This window comes from Lepidochelys kempii, chromosome 1 (genome assembly GCF_965140265.1).
Source record: "Lepidochelys kempii isolate rLepKem1 chromosome 1, rLepKem1.hap2, whole genome shotgun sequence".
Classification (NCBI taxonomy): Eukaryota; Metazoa; Chordata; order Testudines; family Cheloniidae; genus Lepidochelys; species Lepidochelys kempii.
The window spans coordinates 254,107,426-254,127,162 of NC_133256.1; the positions used below are offsets into that span (position 1 = coordinate 254,107,426).

The 19,737-nt window shown below is 45.2% G+C and overlaps 1 protein-coding gene across 5 annotated transcripts in view; it reads right to left on the bottom strand.

Moving 5' to 3' along the window:
• LARGE1 (LARGE xylosyl- and glucuronyltransferase 1) overlaps positions 1–19,737 on the bottom strand; it is a 367,428-nt gene that overhangs the window by 57,335 nt on the left and 290,356 nt on the right. For all 5 annotated transcript variants that reach the window (XM_073324696.1, XM_073324688.1, XM_073324713.1 and 2 more), the window contains exons 9-10: positions 18,858–18,983; positions 5,577–5,732 (exon numbers count right to left, since the gene is read on the bottom strand). In XM_073324696.1, the coding sequence (XP_073180797.1) occupies positions 5,577–5,732; positions 18,858–18,983 (282 nt within the window). The remainder of the gene's footprint in view (positions 1–5,576; positions 5,733–18,857; positions 18,984–19,737) is intronic.

Below are 19,737 nucleotides of genomic sequence, written 5' to 3' on the forward strand. Positions count from 1 at the left end.
GCAGACATGGAAAAGAGCATGAAACAAGTGGTACTGAGTGACTAAGGGCCCAACCCAAAGCCCAGTGAAGTCAATGGAAGCCTTTCCAGTATGCTTAGGCTCTGATCTTAACTTCCCATCCACATATTGCATGAAGGGAAGGGTAGTGATACATCACAAATCAGTGCAGGAGAGCATGTTCACTCTGTTTTTTCTTTTAGTGCCCATGAAAACAAAAGGGACTGATGGCACTGGCTCCACCGCAAGCATAGTATGGTCAGCTCCTCCAAATGACCTCCAGCTGTTCCTCTATAGACTTGGCAAGGAGCTCTGATAATTTGCATAATTTCTGACCAGCAGCCATCCCTTCTATTCCAGCATTGTGCTCCCTTCATCCCCATTGTGGGAACTGAGCCAGACCCTCAAACATCATTTGCTGTGCAGACAGTTGTACTAAGGGAAATGAAAGATCCTTTGATTCAAGGAACTCTCTTCATTTCTGTGTGTGGAAAGAATAAGAGGAAGAACAGTGGAGCAAGACAATGACTGAATATTCTAATTCAAGCATTTTCATCCTGGAACTTGTAATCATGGCAATGCAGCAGCAGCAGCCGCCACCAATGAACATTTCCACCATCTCAGCTCCCAAGTCCAGCAAGCCAGCTTTTTCCTTTTCTCTCTTTGAAAATCACCACCATCTGTGCACTTGTCACAGCTAAAACAGCCTCTTCCTGCTAGCTGGGAAGATCCGAATCTGACTTAATTCAAAAATGTTAAACCTTTCTCTCTTGTTGCGTACCAAGATGACAACAGACACTTGCCAATGAACCAGGTGATGGTAACTTCACAGGGTTTCCTTTGCTACGGTCGCCATGTTAGGCAGGCTGGTTTTAGAGACAGAAGACCATAACCAACACACAGGAATTTCTTCCGAATTTAGGATGTGGGCTCACCTGTACATGATGCCCCAAAGCTATGAGAACTGTAGTCACATTCTATGCTGCTCTGAGAGGAAGTTAAAGCTGTCACCACATGTGTTGTGTGATTCCAATCAAAAATGTATCAGCTCTCTTTGCAGCTGGCAGCAGATTGACAGCACAGCAGCTATAAATGGAAAGAAAGCTCATACACAGTAGCATGAACAGATGCCTATCACTTTTTCTCAGTGCAATATACTGATCACTGTGGCCTAGGCCAGTGGTTCCCAGCCTCTGGTATCCTTACCAGTAGTTATACTTCTGGCTTTTGGGCCTGGTATTCTATGTTCCAGCTCCCAGCCATAATGATGAACCTGCATGGTACGTCCCATTGCCTGTCTCCCCTTTACGTTCACAGTTTCTAACCCACAGTGGATCTTGTACTGCTTGAAACTCCAGACTCCTAACATCCCTGCTGTTTGGTGCAGCTGAAGTGCCATTACTTATTAGAAAAGACTACTAAATACAGGGTCCAGGGGGCACATCACTTCAGTGTGGCCTCCTGGGTCTTTTAATAAACTATTGGAAAAAGAGGAAAAAATATGAGTTAATTTACCTGCACATAGAAAGAGATATAGGAGCAGATTATCATTTAAACTAAGGCAGTGTAAAGGGGCCTTACAGTGGGAATACATGTAATTACACCCTTTTAAAAGCCATCTTTATAATCATCTTCACGCTGCCAGAGGGCTGTAAATGGGCCTTCGTGTAACTGGGAATAGTATATGAACTATTGAACTTAATTCCAAACAAGATACTAAATACATCACCGTTACAAGTATTAAATTACAGTACTGTGATAACCAGCATATTAGATTGAGGCCTTAAGGGTGGCACCTGATAAAGCCAGATTGTGAACGAAAGACACAACAAGCCATTGCTCTTGTAAATGATCACAAGTAGAGTTCAGGGGATTAGTGATCATCTAGCTCTCTCTAGTCTTAAAACAGTCTAGTGTCATGGCAGATGTACCTGCTTACTCAGTTACCTACCAGTATCTACATACCAGCTACAAGCTCAGTAAAATGTGCGATTTTAAGCTTTCTGAACTGCCAGTTTCAGCACCCAGAACGTACATTTTTCACTGCACTCTACCAACACAATCTCTGGAATAAATCAGTTTACCAAGGTATTACAGAGGAGAGGGAGATGCAGTGACAAGCACCTGGCTACACATAAAGCCTTCTAATCCACTAGGAGTATCATCATCTCAGCATAATTCCATCCCGCAGCCTTATTTAAGCAACAAAACATGACAAGAGGTGTGAATCATGCTGGGATAATGCCATATCGAACCACATGTCCTGTGTGAATCCTAGGAGCTGCATCAAAATGCACGTGACATACATGCTTGCTTTGCCATGCCATACAACCTTTATAAAATCAGATACCATTAAATCAGAGAGATTCAAGATGTTGCATCTGACAAACTGCCTATATAAATATATATATCTTACTATGTGCCCCTTGTTTTGTTTTTTAACCTTCTCTCCCTTTTTATATCCTCCATTTTCCCTTCAATATTTTGATGCCTCTGTTCTTCAGCCTTTCAGAGACCTTTTAACATTTTCAGTTCATTTTATTCTCTAAAAGTCTCTCTCTCAAAGATGTTTTTTCTCTTCTGATTTGACCTTTCCCCTCCACATCTATTTTTGCCTTCGCTGTTTCTTCTCTTCTCTGTTCCAGTCTCTCTCCACCACTATTTATCCATTTCTCACCACTTTCTTTGATTCCCTATCCTCCCAAAATGTAAGTGAGATGATAACCCTATGTATCAGCCATGCCTTTGGCTGTACAGCATATATACATCTGGAAGTGCTGTAATTGAGAAACTATTGGTGGCATGTCCTATGGCTGACTTACCCACAGAGGCAATGGGAACACTGTCAGGTGTTAAAAATACTAAAGCCTACTTCTCGTCTCTTGGGTAGTATTGTGTAAGTGGTACTGTTTTTGCTTTACTGACTTTCATATTGAGTATCTCAGACATTTTACAAGATCCATTGTCCTTTTCTTTAGAAGGCACCATAAAGTGCTGCTACTTTTTGTTTCTATCTCTTCACATTGTGTAGCGGAAATTGCTATTTGGCTAGAACGCTCTTGTGGCTGAACTGCACAGAAAGTTCATGTATCTATCTATATGTAAAGGCTTCCTTCAACTTTAAAAAAAAATTGTTATCACACCCACATCCACACCCCCTGTATATAAATGTCCTTGCAGTATTCAGAGGAGTCACTTAATCTGGCAGATTTCTCTTGTGAGCATTTTGCTGCTGTTCAGAACACTGCTACTGTAGTGTGCAGGTAAGGGGAAGGGGGAGGGCACATAGTTATTAAAGAAAGATACTGACAGATATGGTATTTTTCTGCAATATCCTGGACAAGCCTTTTTGAATTAAGTTTAAGTATTTTAGGAGTTCATTGTATTAAAAATGCAAAATGGTTATGTATTATTGTTGGATTGTGTGTAATATCTCTAGGGGTGAGACATTACTAATGAAGACCCTGGGAAATATTATGAGCCTCACAATCTATTTGAAACAATGTGCCAGAAAAGAATGCACTGTTATAGTTAAGTGGCTTTGTCATAAATAGAAAGGGAAGGGTAAACACCTTTAAAATCCCTCCTGGCCAGAGGAAAAACCCTTTCACCTGTAAAGGGTTAAGAAGCTAGGATAACCTGCACCTGACTAAAATGACCAATGAGGAGACAAGATACTTTCAAAGCTGGAGGGGGGGGAGAAACAAAGGCTCGTTCTGTCTGTGTGATGCTTTTGCCGGGAACAGAAAAAGGAATGGAGTCTTAGAACTTAGTAAGTAATCTAGCTAGATGTGTGCCAGATTCTGTTTTGTTTAAATGGCTGATAAAATAGCTGTGCTGAATGGAGTGTAGATTCCTGTTTTTGCGTCTTTTTGTAACTTAAGGTTTTGCCTAGAGGGATTCTCTGTGTTTTGAATCTGATTACCCTGTAAAGTATTTACCATCCTGATTTTACAGAGGTGATTCTTTTATTTTTTTCTTCAATTAAAACTCTTCTTTTAAAAACCTGATTGCTTTTTCATTGTTATTAAGATCCAAGGGTTTGGGTCTGTGTTCACCTATGCAAATTGGTGAGGATTTTTATCAAGCCTTCCCCAGGAAAGGGGGTGTAGGGTTTGGGGAGGATTTTGGGGGGAAAGACGTTTCCAAGCTGGCTCTTTCCCAGTTATATATTTGTTAGACGCTTGGTGGTGGCAGCAAAAAAGTCCAAGGGCAAAAGGTAAAATAGTTTGTACCTTGGGGAAGTTTTAACCTAAGCTGGTAAAAATAAGCTTAGGGGGTTTTCATGCAGGTCTACACATCTGTACCCTAGAGTTCAGAGTCAGGAAGGAACCTTGACAGGCTTTCTTAGGAAATCTCTACGGGGAGGTGTATGCAAATGTAAGCCCTCTGGTTATGCAAGAACTCAGACTTTTGAAGCTTTGCCCTGAGGAGGGGACCTTTATCTGTGCTGATCACCTGTTACATGAGGACAAGATCAGAGGCCAGGTGGTATAAAGGAGTGACTCACAGATTCATGAGAGTGCTGAGCCAAGGTGGTTACGAACTTGTAAGCACAGAAAAAAACCCTGGTGGAGTTTGAGGGACTGACTCCTTCCAGATTCTTGGTTGGAGTTGGGGTGATCTCTGGTAAGTTTATTAGCATGCACGTAGGTTCTTGTATTGTTTTCAATATGTTTTCTCTCTTATGCTCTTATCTTAAGAATAAATGTGCTTGCTTAGGAAGGGCTGTGTGATAACTTACATCTCTGGGCAACTATGCTGTTTATAACCGCTGAGGGGAAAGCAAAGCAGGCCTGTTTAGGCAGTCGGACTTGCTGGGGAACTCACAGTATAGGCTGGGAGCTCTGCAGCCTGAAAAACCCTGGTCAGGAGGGAGAGACACATGGGTTTCCACCCAAGAGAGGTAACGGTTTGAAAGCCTAGAGTATTGCCATTGCTGGACCACAGAAGAGGAATACAAGGGCACTTGCCCTGAACTGTGACAGGACCCTCCTGTAGTCTCACAGCATAATTGTACATTCATGGGTTAACTCATTGTATACCGTGCAGTAGACATGTAAAAGGTAGATTTTTGACTTTCAAACTCAGCATTCTTGATGTTTTCATTTCTTCTTCATTATTTGTATTACAGAAACACCTAGTGGCTCCACCTGACACCAGGGCCCCACTGTGCTGGGCACTGTACAAACACATTGTAAGAGACAGCTCTTTGGCCCAGAGATCTTAGTCCGAAGGGTGGGATTGTCAAAAGTGCCGAATGGAGTTTTGAGCATCAGTCCCGTTGATTTTTAACTTGTGCTTCTAAATCTCTTAGAAACCTTTGACAATCCCACCCTAAATAGAAAAGGCAGCCAAAGAGTGGGAGAAAGGCAGGATTATCACCCCCATTTTACTGACAGGAACTAGAGCAGAGCGAGAATGAATGATGTACCCCAAGTCAGATATGATGTTACGGAAACTGCAGGGAACTGCACCCACATTTCCTGAGTCCCAGCCCAGTCTCTTAACCACAAACCAGCCTTCCAATCATCTGCATTGTCTCTGTGTTAAAAGACACCCTCACGCTTCCCACTTACATTTTCACTATTGATATCTGCCTCACTGGGGCAGCCAAAGAGCTCCCGCCTCAGCAGGTTCCCATCGTACTCTAGGAATGTCAGGTAGAGGTTGCGGAAAAACTCCACGTGCTTGTTTTTCACTCGCAGCTTCTTTGGCGAGTTCCAGTGAATCACCTGGTCGGGAAAACAAAAAGGGAACAATCCTGTTGTCAGCATGCAGCCTTTATACATCTTTAATATCCTTCCCTCTTTGCAAAAATATCCTCCCCTCTTTCTGCCTTTTCACTGGGAAGGTTTTGTGGTGTAGTCCATAAGTAATGGCATGTACTGTACAGATTCTATGCTTTTTATATCTTCCATACAATGTATTGCATGTATATTTGTATGTGTCTCCTTATACTTTGTGATGCAACACTGCATGCATATTGGCAGGGCTGGAGTCACGGACGAGTTATGTTATAGATGTTGGTGAGAGGAGAAGTCTGATGGAGAAAAAGCTGCGGCTATAAAATTTGGTCTGGGATTTTCCAGTGACTGTCTCAGCTGATGAAAATTATTCACTGTCTAGTGTCAGACAGCCTCTTCACTCATTGGGAATTAAAGAGAAAGATTCTCAAATTAATTTTTGTTTCTCTTTACCCACCCCTCTGCCCCTCCAAACAGACTGAATCTGATCCAAAAAGATGCATTAGCTGACAATGCTTCATGTAGGGTAACCATATTTCCCAAAGGGAAAACAGGACACCCCCAGCTGCTCACCTGAGCGTGCCTCCCTCCCCCAAGTGAGGCTGTTGCCAGTCACTGGAACCCTGCCAGCCCCCTGCATGCTGGAATGCTGCCTCCTTGCCCCCACCCAGCCCTACCTTCCCCTGTGTGGGCTGGCATCTCTGCTCACCCCCCCACACATGTTCCTCCACATCATACCCTACCTTTTTTTTTTTTTTTTTTTGATAAAAATGGGCATTTGTCCCATTGTTCTTGCCAACTGATCAAGTCGGCAAAAGAAAAAGGGACAAAAGCCCAATTTTGAAAAAAAAAAAAAAAGTTGGGATGGCTGGGACAGGGCTTAGAAAAGGGACTGTCCTGTCCAAAACGGGACCTATGGTCACCTTAGCTTCATGTGAACTTGGCTGAACTTTGTTGTGTTGCATGGCAACACTATTTAATTCCAAGTGCCAGCAGGTATTTAGCCATTACTAGAGGGTGATGACTCCCTTGCTGGCTTAGGTTTAACTGTGCCACAGACATAAAGGGTCTGATTCTCATTTATGTTAAGGCCACTTCACACTGCTCTGTCAGCGTAACTGAGAATAAAGCCCAAAGAAAACAGCAAGAGTGGAGCCAGAAATGGATTGCAGGAATTATTTCATTTGATGGAGGTTGTATTTTAGTCATAAACACGAAAGCTTTGCATTCAATTTTTTTCTGTGACTTCCAAAGGGATTAACCCTCCTCCCCCTTTTGGGAGTACTTCCAAATGGGGATTTCTGGAGTCCTGTGTACCCATTAAAGTAATGACATGAAGGCGTGGTGTCCCTCATAGTCGGCTGCAACAGACTTCAGTGGGTGCCAACTGCTAACCTAGTAGTGGCTGCTGCATCTGTGCACTGTAAACATTGTTCTAACAACCCTCTTTTCTGATATGGAAACCTTTATTCCTTCCCTGGCCATTGATATGAAACCAATCAAAGTTTCAGAGTACCAAATATGCTGTGATGTAAATTTAAGTTGTGAAAAATACGATCACCTTTAGAAATAAGCAAATCACTTTTTCCAATTAAAGAAACACTTCAAATAAAAATAATGAAGTATCTACATACTGTATGATCCAGGGAGACCACTTGGAGCAAAGATATTGCTCTAAGAATTATTCTTAGGCAGTTTTGCTTTTTGTTGGTGTTGTTTTGCCTTTTTCTATATTCTCAGTGTCTAGTTTAACTCTGAAATAACATCCTCTATGGTATGCAATGAGAAGTGCACATTGTATAGAAACAAATGGGAGCTTGAACCAGCATTGCTGGGATCTAAAACAGATTGAAAGCCATACAAGATTTACTCCAACAAAAGAGGATCTTGAAGACTCCCTGCTTTAAAAAGGGCTTTATTGGTTTCATGCCATTGTGTTTAACTGCAGCAGAGGGCACTGCAAAAAACAAGTCTGAATCCTACCTCAGGGGAAGCAGACAAATATAATACCACAAACAAGGGACTGAAGGAAATCTAAGGGGCTGCTAAACAGTTTTAAGGGGTTCTAGCAGTTTTGTCAAACAGGCATGGAATGCGAATTGTTCATCTGCTGATAATTTGGACTGCTTTAGGATGAGATCCAAGAACAGAGAGATTGGAAAAGTGCAAGAAAAATGCCTACCAATTAAATCTTTTCTGTGCTACTCCCACAGTCAGGATGATTTCCTTCCTGCATTCCCCCTGCGTATTGTGTCTCCTGCCTGAGCACCTCAAATCCTCATCTTGGGGATCTGAACCATTCACATCGTTAATGAGAATAAACTAAATTTCTGTGTATAGGACTGGCTCCCTTCCCCACAGGGCTTTCCCATCATCACACACTATGTCACATTGCAGCAGAATATTAGTGTCCTGATGCCTCTATTCTACTACGTGGGTGATGATGTCAAATCAAGACAACCGTAGATGGCAACTCTGAGTCTCTTTGCTGCTGCAATTGAAAAGTTATTGCGTCTCCAAAAGCTGGTAAGTGTCAAGGATCTGGTGGTCATGATCTAATCAGATTTGAAATGCGTGTCAAGATTCTGTATGTGTACAGATGTCAAGGCTGCCTGGAGTGAGCTGCAGAAAGATGAATGGAATTGATTACCGTCCAGAAAACTTGAATTTTTATCAAGAAGGACAAGCAGATTTCAACTGGTCAGAGGACAGAAAGAAACAATGTAACCAAGTCAAGGACACTAGAAAAAGCACAAAACAGATCTATTAAAGGTGAGGGGCTATTTTAAAAAGGAGCGTAATTAATGAAACTCCCTGAAATACCTGAAAATACAAAAGGATAGCAAGCTTCACAAGACACTAAGCATCTTAACCACCAGCATCAATTCCTAATATACACAGAAGACAATATTGTATGTTTTTTTCTAAGTGCCAAGCCCACAAATTCACCATGGGCTCAGACTGAAGCTGGATTGTTTCCGTCTTGTGTACCATCACCAACAGCAGAGATTCTACAGCCCAAAGATACCAGTGTAACCTTACATGGGTTGGAACAGGCATCACTGAGGGAATAATATGAAGATGATAGGGTTGAATAGATATAGCTGAAGCCATAATGGGGCTATGAGAACCTTTGTTACTGGGGATGATGCATGATATGGTAACAACTCAGTTTGACTGTTAAGAGTTTAAGGATGATTTGGTGGATAGGGCACTTAGAAATGAAAAATAAATCTTTACGTGCAAGCTGAGTAATTCTGAACTGGAAATTAGAAAGAGACAATGAATGTAGAACCCAAAAATGTCATTTTTGCTGTGCCCCTTTTCCAGGACTGAACCATACTTTAATATTGTATTCGCTTTCTTTTTTCCCCTTTCTTTTAATTTCCTAGCATTTTAAAAGAAATTGTGAAAAGAGAGAGCTTCAATTTCCAGGACTTTGAAACTCTGCTGGTGTGGGAAAAAAACCCCGCAGCTAGAGCATGTAAATTCCACTACCTGGAACTGCTTGGTTGGACACCACATAAACACGGGCATCCTTGACTAAGGCCTCCTAAGAATTAAGGAAAATATACCTCTTAATCTTTATTTAGCAATTTATGTCCTAAAAGATCTGAACTTAGAATTCCACACCTATTTAACTCCTGATTAATCACCATTAAGCAACTTGGCACTATCTAAATTTCTACTAATACCATCCCACTTAATCAGCAGCCTTTACCACTCACTGAAATTAGGCTCAATCAGTTCCCTGGAATACAACCAAATATATTGTGCTCAAGTGAAGCAGAGTACATTGTAATGATAGTTTACCTTTATACCACATCTTTCGTCCCAAAGCACTTGGCCTGTTATACACTTGGCACACCATGAAAATGCATTTAACTTTGAGACGGAAGATAGCAGAAAATGCTCTACAGCAGTGGAGGAAGGATATGTAGCATAATGATGCAAGCACAAACTCCTACTCTTACAACCCTGGCTCTAACATCCACACAGACATCACAGCTGCAGTTTTTAAGGTATGGCCTGAAAATTCACACAGTTAACTGCATGGAACTTAGTTAAAGACAAAGTTCTGTGCAACCTTTCCTAGGTTTCAAGTTGTTGCAAGTTGCATCATTTGCTCCAGGGAGACTCAATATTTCAAACCTGATGTTTAGAGCACATAGCCATACCCTCCAGCAGAACACTGTATCTCTGGGTACCTTCTTAAGGCTTCAGAATGGTGATCAGTGAGTTTCTTCAATACAGTCATTTGTAGCATTCTAATGTTGAATTTAGTTGTTGTGTCTAGGAAGTTGATGCTGGGGTTGGAGTGTTCTACAGAGAGTTTGATGGATGGGCAGTGATTGTTGAAATTGTGGTGGAAATCTCTGAGAGAGTTTAGGTCTTCTGTCCAAAGGATGAAAATATCATTGATGTATCTCAGGTATATTGTTGATTTTGTGGTGCATTTTTCAGAAATTCTTCCTTGAGATGGCTCATGAAGAGGCTGGTGTATTGGGAGCTACCTTAGTACCCATGGCTGTTCACATTTTGGTGAAAGTGTTTGCTGTTAAATGTGAAGTTGTTGTGGTTGAGGATGAAATGGATGAGTTTGGTGCTGTGTTTTGTGTGGATAGCCAAGTGTTGTCCGTTCTCTTGTAGGCATTTGAGGCAGGAACCAGTGCCGTCCGTCATGGTGAGGAATATCGATGTATAGGGAGGTGACATCCATGGTGGCAAGGATGGGATTCTGGGGGAGGTTGTTAATGTTGTGGAGTTTGCAAAGGAAATTGCTAGTGTCTTGGAGGAAGCTGGCACTTTGTATGGTGAATCATGTAAGGATGTGCGATAGGACCCTCAGTGGCAGGGCAAGCTAGTGGCTAGATCGTTGGTTCGGGGGGCTGTAGGCAGCCACGTAGCCAGGAGGGAACGGGGGAGCGACCCCAAAAAAAAAAAGGCGCCACCCGCTGCGGCGCTGTTACTCACCCGGCGGCGCTCCGGCGGCAGGCCCTCACTCGCTCCGGGTGTCTTCGGCGGCACTTAAGGTCCGGCCACCGAGGTGCCGCCGAAGACCCGGAGCTCCGCCGGGTGAGTAAAAGTGCCGCAGCAGGTGGTACCATTTTTTTGGATCGCTCCCCCTGTTCCCTCAACAGGGGAAAATTTAAAAGGCGCCAAGAAATTGACAAGGCGCCACTTGTGCTCAGTGGGGGAGCGGCCGCTGCCCCGCTACCCCTCCTTGCTGTGCCACTGGCTGTAGGAGGACCTGACCGCCCCCTTCTCCTACAGGTCCTGGCCCAGGGTCCTGTGTTGCTCAACCCCTAAACAGGGGAGATGGATCCCTGTTTTCCTGGCCTGCTCCCTATGCAAGTCCTTTTAGTTTGGGACATGGCCCTGCTAGTCAGCCCCTGACTGAACCAGGCTCTCTTCTTTTCTCCCCCCTCCAGGCCTGGCACTGGTTGCAGGTATAACAGGGCGGGACTAGCTGAACCCACAGGTGTTCTTAAACCCCTGCTGTGCTGGGCTGCAGTCTCTCTGCTCCTTCACAGGATGGTTTCTGTGAGTTCTGATATTCCTTCAGTAAGAATGACAAGGCCAGATATGATGGATCTGCCTGGGTTCCCTTGTTTGTGTACCTTGGAGTGCATGTAGAAGGTCCCTGGGGTGGGTTGATGGGGAATGAGGTTGTAGAGTTTCTCTTGGAGTTGTCTGGGTAAGGATTTGATTGTATCCATGGACTTAACAGGGAAACTGCTTTCATGGATCATTACAACAATCTGTAATATACACCTGCCTGCTCACAGTTAATGGTCCACTTCAAACGCCTTTTGCATAACAATCTAACCCTTATTACCCACTCCATCTCAACTGACCTGCTACATGTTACTCCTTATGCTGAACTATCTGTCACAACTTGTATTTAGCTCAGACACTCTGATTTCTTTCCCCAGACCTGAAGAACTCTGTGCAGTTTGAAAGCTATGTATCTTCCACAAGTTGGTCCAATAAAAGATTTTATTATATCTACTTTGCCTCCCTCATACCTTAGGATCAACATGACTGCAACAACACTGCAAATAATAATTTAGCAAATTCCCTGGGTCTTTTTACCATGACTGAATTACCAGAATCCTTGTGTGTAAACAGAAGTTGAATCATTGACAATCAGCCTTCTTCTCATGCTTGACTCATTCATTAAGGTCACAGTTCATTGTCAGAGACATTACAATTGTTTACTTTCTTTCATAGGATCTCTGTTGCCATTTGGTCTTTGCCTATGGTTGCCAGGTACCCGATTTTGGACCGGACTTTCCGGCTGAAAAGGGGACCTAGCAGTGTCCGGTCAGATGTGCTGACTGGACACCAAAAGTCTGGTTACCGCGGGGTCGGGGGAGGTGCTGGGTCATTAAACCGCACCAGCTCCTGCTCAGAGGAGGCTGCCTCCTACCTACAGGCAGGTTCCTTGTCAGACTGCAGCAGCTTCCATCCCAGCCCTGGAGCAGAGGGAGCCCAGCTGGGGTGGGAGGGAAGTGGAGTCGATCCAGCAAGTGACACTGGGGGGGGAAGAGGAGTGAGCGACAGGGGCAGGGCCTTGAGGGGAAGAGGCAGAGAAGGGGGTGGGTCCTCAGAGGAAGAGGTGGAGCCTTGAAGAAAGAGGCTGGGAGGGGCAGGGCTCAGGGGTCCAGTTACCAGCAATTAGAAACGTGGCAACCCTACCTTTGCCAGACCACAGTAACTGAAATTTCTTCACAGACAAGAACACACCTTTTGCCAAAAGGGAAAAGAAAACATAGGTTCCCATCCAGCAAGAAACTCTGCGTGCAGGCTGAGCCCCAGTGATTTCAGGGATCAGGACCATTGAGTATATATGTACCTCCAGCATAATAAGCTATTATCTATACAGTGTGAGTAGCAGTGCTTCAGCACTTTTTGCCTCATGTACTGTGTTCCTCTTAGCCACTCTTACAGAAGTCGTCACATTGAACATTTTGAGCCGGATCCTCAGCTGGTATAAATTGGGATAGCTAATTTCAACAGCCACCAAAAATCTGGGCCTCTCCAATTTAAAAGAATAAAAATTGCTAAAGAAGATATTAAGGCAACTTAGGAGGAAAATGCACAGAGAAAAATAATGATTAGAATTCTATGCAGTTGATAGGATATATGCAAGAGCTTCCACATTCATAAAGCATGCTGACCACATTGTGCTTCCATTATTCAGGGCTGTGAACAGAGCGGCAGAGAAGTATATACATACTTGAATAGCAGCTAACTATGAAGCGTCCCTAAGTTTATTTGACATAATGTTGTATGTAATGATGACAAATCCTATGGACTTTTTTAGAGTAGCAGCCGTGTTAGTCTGCATTCGCAAAAAGAAAAGGAGTACTTGTGGCACATTAGAGACTAACCAATTTATTTGAGCATAAATAAATAAATAAAATAAATAACAAATACACTGGTTAGTCTCTAAGGTGCCACAAGTCCTCCTTTCCTATGGACTTTGAGACCAGATGGAATTAAACTGGTGTATTTTCTGCTTGACGGGAAAAAATGCAGTTTCACGTGACTTGAATAATACTAAAGCCTGGACCAGCTTTAGTCTGGAATTTAAATCTCTTCCAGTATTTCCTTTTTCCCCAAGACATCCTTCTTAATCCTCCAGCACCAACTTTATAATTCATCTTTCTCTCTCCCCTGGAGGCCTCTACTACCTTATTCTTTACTCCAGTCTTATTCACCATGAAATACAGGATGTGCCAAATATATGGTGTTGTACCATTTATATCAAATGTCATGGAAACTGACTAATTTACAGATTTAAAAAATATGCCTTCAAACTCGTGTTAAATATGTCTGCTGCACAGTTCATGTAAAGACCACATACTGACACAGCTCGCATTTTGTTAGAAACTAGCATCTCACTAAATGCCATAATGCTAATCAACAAATTGAAAAATGCTCACAAAAATAAAATAAAATAACCCCAATCCTGTGGTCTCACATTATGGATCAGTTCCTCAGCTTGTGCACATTGGCACAGCTTCCAGAAGTCAATGGAGCTATGCCTATCTACATAAGCTGAGGCACTGACCCAATAACTCAATAAAGATTTATGCCCCTGATTTAGTAAAGTACTTAAGGTCATACCTGATTTTAGGCTTCTAAGCATGGGCATAGTTTGGGGGCAGGTGCAGGGAGGGTATTGCCTCCTCCCCAAACAGAGGCAAGGTGTGTGTGGGGATGTCACATGGGGTCACGTGCCACTCCCCCCCCCCCCCCGCATTTCTGCAAATGCTAAGCTGCCCTGCAGGGCTTGCTTTGCTTTGCTTGGCCTGCCTGGGAGGGGGCTCTGACCTTCCCACGCTGCGCCTCCTTCCCCACACCCTCCCTGGCATGTTTCAGTTCAAGGGGAGCGGAGAAGGCGGTGGGATGGAGCAGCTGTTCTCCTGCGCTTGGGTCCCTGCCTTGGCAGCTGGACACTGCCTCCTTGGTCCCCGTGCCTGCCTGTTTCCTGTACAATGGTGAGTGTCCGGGGGGCGGGGGGGTAGGAGGGGGCGAGGTGCTAGGGGAAGGAGGGTGTGTGGAAGAGAAAGGGATGGGATGGGGGGACGCAAGAGCCTGGCACGTGGTGTCCCCTCGGTGGTGGCAGCAGCAGCACCAGAGCAGTGACATCGCTGCAGCAGCTGGTGCTGGAGTGTCGGCCAGCAGCAGCTGGGGCTCCCCAGTTAAGCAAGCATATCCGCCCCCCAGCACCGGCAGCCCGAGTACCCTCAAGGCCGGGGGAGAGAGCCAGTGAGCCAAGAAGACTGGCTTCAGCGTTCACATGCGGACGCGTGCACGTGCACACGTGCGTGCTTTGCCCCTCTCCCCAAATATAGCAGTCACACAATGCCTACGCTTGTAAGTACAACTGACGCTGGAGGGACTACTCCTGGGGATAAAATTAGGCAAGTACTAAAGTGCGGTGCTGGGTCGGGGCTAACCCAAAGGTGCTTGAATTAGGTTCTTCTGTATCTAAGGCTTCATTACTTTTTACAAAATATTACAGTAATTTTAGTAGCATGCTGTGAAATACAATAATAAATAACTGAGACTAAATGACATTAGTCAACATAAATTTGGTAATCCACAATGGGTGTCTCAGATACTGACGTGAATTAATGTTACATTATTCTATTGTATATGGAAGATATAAGAAGATTTTTCCACAAGAGGGGCATTTTGACAGAATTCTTCCTTTAAAACCAGTTTTGCTTCTACTCCAAGATCTCCTTTTTTGTTCTGATCCTGGCAATCACTCTTATACATTGTTCTTACCAGAAGTGTAAAGGAACCAGAATGTTCACCAGCACTTTATAACAGGACAGATTGCAATGACACTATGAATCCCTGCTGCTTGGGTCCTGCCTATACATGAACAGTAAAATGCTCACTGAGTGCATTAATTTTTCAGCAACCCTCTAGATCACTCCACCTACATTTGTGAAGTAACTCCATCAAAAAATCACATTTCTGGTTCCTTTTTGGATGCATGTAACTTTTGGAATCAGGGTTTCCAAAGTGATTACTTACATTTATGAATCCAAAATTTGCTGTTTCTATGAGCACTCCTACCAGAAAATTCATTTGATAGAACATTCAGAGAGAGCAAACACAAAGATGGGCTCAGCCAAAATGAACTTGTTTTAACATTTGAAAAAAACAATCAGAAAAATTGTTTGCAATATTCGAACAGTTCTAACTGTGATTAGTCTGTAATGACAATGATTGCCTACTGCTGCCTAGGTAGGCTGTATACTAACCCTTGTAGAATAATTTCCACTATCTGGACCAAGATGTCCTGCATGCAACATTTGAGTCTAGAATATCAGAATTACAACTGCAGAACTAATCTTCGTTCATCTGGATTTGTTTAAATCCATCCAACCCGTCTTGTAGTATAGAAACCACTACAGAACTAACTGAAATTTTTTTATAATCCAGTTTAGAAACTTATTCTGATCCACAGAGGCAGACTAACAGTCTCCATCTACGATGAAGCTATTATTGTTCTTTTTCTGCCTTTCTTCTATAAGGTAATAAGGAGTCGACATAGCTTAGGTCGACTTACCCCAGTGTGTTCACTGTGCTGCGTCAACAGGAGACACTCTCCAGTCGACTTCCCTTACTCTTCTCGAAGAGCTGGAGTACCAGGGTCGACTGCAGAACGCCCTGTCATCAATTTAGCAGATCTTCACTAGACAGGGTGACCGTATTTCCCTATGCTGAATACGGGACTCGTGGTAAAATTACTCCTATTCAAGCGAGTTCAATAGCGATCGATCAGAACTATGCAGTGCAAACGTTCAAATTAACATCAAGGTGACTGAGCTCCTGTGAAAAAGAAATGCTGCACAGCTGGATTCTTTTTATTTGCTTTCTTATCTTTAAGGCTTTAGGGTTCACATGGGGAGAGGTGACACACACACTCCCGTACACCACTTTCACACAGGGAGGGTGACTGACTGACCTGACCCCCCTGCCTGGCGCTCTCCATCCTCCATGCCTGGCTGGGCCCCCGGGATGGACCTGCCTCTCCTGGTACTTGGTGCTGCGTCTTCCTGAAGCAACACATGTGGGGGCACGTGGGGGCACGTGCCCCCCCCCCCCCAGATTTCTACCAAGGTTCATGCCAGAATGTAGCCAGCAGCAGCCTTTTGGCACTGTCTATGGGGGAGGGAAAGGACGTGAGGTGCTTCCAGCTGCAGGAGAGGAGGATGGAGGGAAGGGATGACCTGGCCTGTGTCTTTGCAGCACCCCCCTTCTTCCTGTGGCTGAAATCAGCTTGTCCCTTCCTGCCTGCACAGTGTCGAAAGGCAGCTAACATCTCCAGGCTGCTGCTGGCCACCGACATAACCCAGCTGCCTCCTGTCCTCTGGCTACAGCGCGGGCAGGAAGGGATTAAGCCAGTGGTGGGAAACCTGCGGCCCATCAGGGTAATCTGATTGTGGACCATGAGACATTTTGCTGATGTTGACCGTCCGCAGGCACGGCCCCCTGCAGCTCCCAGTGGCCACGGTTCACTGTTTCTGGCCAGTGGGAGCTGTGGGAAGCAGTGGCCAGCATGCTACTGCGGCACACTGCTTCCCACAGCTCCCATTGGCCGGGAACAGCGAACCCTGGCCACTGGGAGCTGCGGGGGGCTGTGCCTGTGGAAAGTCAGTGTAAACAAAATGTCTCGCGGCCCACAGTCCGATTACCCTGATGGGCCCCGCATGCGGCATCTGGGCTGCCCACCACTGGATTAAGCCCTAAGGATGCATTATGCACCAGGCCCCAGGGAACCTGACTGCAGGGGCTTCAGCAAACCCGACCAGAGAGGTGGCTCAGCAGGGGAAGGTGCCTAGGGTACAGAGCAGCCCCACGCTCCCTGGGGGCAGGACCCAGAGCGGGGTGGGCGGGTGAAGAGGGTGCTAAGCCCCTGCCCAGAGAGCTGATGTGGAGCCTGCAGGGCCAGGGCATGAACAGGCTGGATATTGCTCCCCACCCCTGCCACTCCAGAGCTTAGCTGAGGGGTGGAGAGGCTTCCCCGTGCCGGTGCTTTGTGGGGCTTTGGCACAGGCAGGGCTCGGCTCCTCCTGGCCAGCGCCCTGGGCCAGAGGGTCTTGGGCTTTCCCTGGGCGCTGGCCCAGCAAGAGGCAGTGGGGGAAGGAAGGCGCCTGCCAGCCAAGCTGTTGATGGGCTGAGCGCTCCGACCGGTCCGGGATATAGAGGAGAAGCGGGGCTGGGGGTGTGAAGGGGCAAAGCAGGGAGAGGACAGTGAGAGGGGGAGCACATAAAGGGCTGATGGGTGGGCAGTAAAGGTGACACATAATCAGTCACTGCCTGGCACCTGCCTGCACTCACCAGCCATCACAGATCGAAGCGCGCAGCCAGTGCTGGTTGGAAACGGGACGGGGACAGGGCCCTGCTGGCTAAGAGCTGGCATGCAGTGGGGGCTGCGCTGACGGACCAGCAGGGGGAGTGGCTGGCCTCGCGCACTGCATCTTTGCCCCCCACCAGCCTTCCACACCCACCCCCATCATTGGCCACTGGACTCCCCGCCCCACTCACTGCCGCTGGGCGGGCAGCTGGCGACCAGGGATCTGGCCAGCACCAGGACCCGCCAGTACTGACGGCGGGGGAGACAGAAAATATGGGACAATTTACTCATTTTTAAGAAAAAGTCGGGACACCTGCAGGCGGGCTTAAATTCGGGACTGTCCCTTTAAAAACAGGATATCTGGTCACCCTATCACTAGACCCACTAAATCGATCCCTGCTGCATCGATTGCAGCAGCATCAGTCTCCCCACAGTGAAGTCACCTATCGATTTCCTCTTCCACACTCTATTTCATCACAATGAAAAATGTGTTACTGAGTATTCTATTGATATTGTAGTGTTACTTTTTTTGTGCTATATCCTGTTATCCTTACTTGGTTTCTACTCAGTCCTTACTCAGGAGAAGTCTTAGCGAAGTCAGTAGGAGTTTGCCAGAGTAAAGAGCTGGTAAATGCTGAGTAAGAACTGCCTAATGTCCTTTGGATTTGGTTCCCCATACACCACAGAAACAAAGAAATGTGGGCCCAAAGAGGAGGTCAAGAGTTCATCTAGTTCACCCTCCCTCCCCTGCCACCTCCCGCGCTGAGGAGACAGTTCAGTTCAGGGTTACACCACCCTTCTGCTCCTCTTTGTGAAACTCTCCATATCAAACAATTCTGTTTAAAAACTCTTGCAGCATGCTCAGAATACAAGGGTGATATCATTCCCTGTTCAGGAGTAGTAAAGTACTGAAACAGCAGTGAGTGCTGCAGGTCAAGCTTAAGTACACTGGCAGAGACATAGTGTGTGTGGGTAAGGAGGCGGTGTAGCATCTGTCTGCACCCAGCCTAGCTCTAGGCAGTGTTATCCATCTTCCATTTTCACGATTACAAACATGCAGACCAAAACAAAAGCACATTTGTTCCCTCAGCTTTTACTGCACAAAGAATGCACACAGGCCATCCCTTATGCTTCATCTCTCTGCCACTGTGGGAACTTCCATTTTATCTCCCAAAACACAAGCAAGACCCAAGTCATTGGGTTGCAGCTGTAGCTAAACATACCTTTAGGTCAGACACATCCCTGTAGCACTGTTCAGAACGGGTGTGGTCAGACAGCTGCACATTCCAGAAACATGGAAGCTGGTAGACAAGGAACGGGTTCTGCTTGATGACCGCATTGAAGATATCCTGGCAGACAAAAACAGAAAAACAATCAGGTACACCATTTCAGCAGACAGATGATCATTCACATCTCTCTGAACTGACTCTCTTCAGTCCTTTGCTCAGAGAGCAAGTGAGAGGGAGAATAGGGAGTTATTACATTAAGCTGTCAGCTCTGCAAACCTAGCTTCACAATTCTGCTTTGGTTAAAGGTGCTGGAACCCCAAGGGCCGACTTGTAAGTCTGAACTAGAGGAAAACAGACTCTTTTTCAAGCAGAATGCAAGCAGACTGCACCTGGGTTTTCAAAACAAGTATTTTGTATCACTGGCCAAAACTGTTTTTTCTCCATCATGGGGAGTACTATGTGGCAGATGGTGAACTGCCTGCTGTTCCTAAGTACAGCATCAATTTTCAATAAAAGAAAGAAGAGCGATCCTGGCAGTTACTGTCCCTTATGATGAACTACCAGTAGGAGTATTAGTTATTATTTTATATTGCTCGCAAGTGCTCTACGTGTTTCACAGAAAACACATGTGAGACAGGGCCACAAAACAGTTTACAGTGTAAGTGCCACTATGATCTGCTCTTATGAAGTCATGCAGTGGGAGGGGAAAAATGGTCTTTGTGCTTAAGATACTAGAGCAGGGGTTGGCAGCCTTTCAGAAGTGGTGTGCCGAGTCTTCATTTATTCACTTTAATTTAAGGTTTCGTGTGTCAGTAATACATTTTAACGTTTTTAGAAGCTCTCTCTCTATAAGTCTATATATTGTATAACTAAA